Consider the following 1,249-nt stretch of genomic DNA (forward strand, 5'->3'; position numbering starts at 1 on the left):
GGAGGCACGGTAATTACCCTTTTTGTCTTTTATTAGATAGGATTGGTATTTAAAAAGAAAAAAACAAAATACTTTAAAGCCCTTTTTAGACCAGTTAAATCAGGTGGGATGTCGGTATGGGTATATTTAAAAGATTCCCCAAGTTATCATCATAAGCAACCAGCACTGAAACCACAGAGTTACTAGAGCAGTGTTTTTTAACCTGTGATGCACATCAAAATTATCTGTAGCACCATAAAAAAAAACCCCGCCATCTCTAAAGGTTCTAATTGTATAAATGAGCAGTTGAGACTAAGCATCTATTTTGAAGAAGAAATCTAGGTAATGTTGAATGGTTGAAACTCTCAGTAGAGCTGGGCCCCATTCTCCTAGAATTTAGAGCCTTGTTTGGTTGGGTAGAGGCCAGTTACTGTATTAGCAGAAGGCAGTTAACTGACCTAACTGTCTAACTCTAGAGAATAGTGAAGAGTGTTGGACGAGCTCTGTACAGGAAGACCTCGTTCTGATGCTTTGAAATTGTTTAGGGATTGACTTAGCTAGAGAATTCATAGAGAGAAGGATCTTTTTGGTGATATTCTTCTCTATAATTTTTGGATAAACTAACTTGGTGGTAACAACTAAAATTTTTATCTCTTTGAAATAGGTGATCATAATACTATAGCCATTAATAATTTAAAGGGTGTAGAGTAAAATAAAATAATTAAGCATATTTCCTTATGACTATTTTGTTTAATTTAGGTTTTTCAGCCCATGTTAATGGAATATTTTACCTATGAAGAGCTTAAGGATATTAAAAAGAAAGTGATTGCACAACATTGCTCTCAAAAGGATACCGCAGAACTCCTTAGAGGTCTTAGCCTGTGGAATCAAGCTGAAGAGCGACAGAAGTTTTTTAAATATTCTGTGGATGAAAAGTCAGATAAAGGTGAGATAGCAAGTGATTTATTAGTTTCAAGGCTATTTGCTTTTGTTGATATGAACTTTAGATTTTGTCTGAGGAATAATTTAAGTCATTTAATTTCAAGTATAAATTTAATTGACGTTAGTTTCTATCTTAGAACTTAGTGTTTGATAATTTAGCATCTCATATACTTGGGCCACATGAATGTTGTATTTCTTAAAGGGATTGATATATACACAAACTAATAATTGGCCTATCAAAATTACTGAAAACTATCATATACAGAGCACGTTTACAGTATCCAACTTTCATATATATATATATGTGTGTGTGTGTATATATATATAT

The 1,249-nt window shown here is 32.9% G+C and overlaps 1 protein-coding gene across 4 annotated transcripts in view; it reads left to right on the top strand.

The window, feature by feature from the left end:
• FBXL5 (F-box and leucine-rich repeat protein 5) overlaps window positions 1–1,249 on the top strand; it is a 52,391-nt gene that overhangs the window by 32,382 nt on the left and 18,760 nt on the right. For all 4 annotated transcript variants that reach the window (XM_014549318.1, XM_014549316.1, XM_014549317.1 and 1 more), the window contains one exon: window positions 739–925. In XM_014549318.1, the coding sequence (XP_014404804.1) occupies window positions 739–925 (187 nt within the window). The remainder of the gene's footprint in view (window positions 1–738; window positions 926–1,249) is intronic.

This window comes from Myotis brandtii, unplaced genomic scaffold, assembly GCF_000412655.1.
Source record: "Myotis brandtii unplaced genomic scaffold, ASM41265v1 scaffold547, whole genome shotgun sequence".
NCBI classification, from domain to species: domain Eukaryota; kingdom Metazoa; phylum Chordata; class Mammalia; order Chiroptera; family Vespertilionidae; genus Myotis; species Myotis brandtii.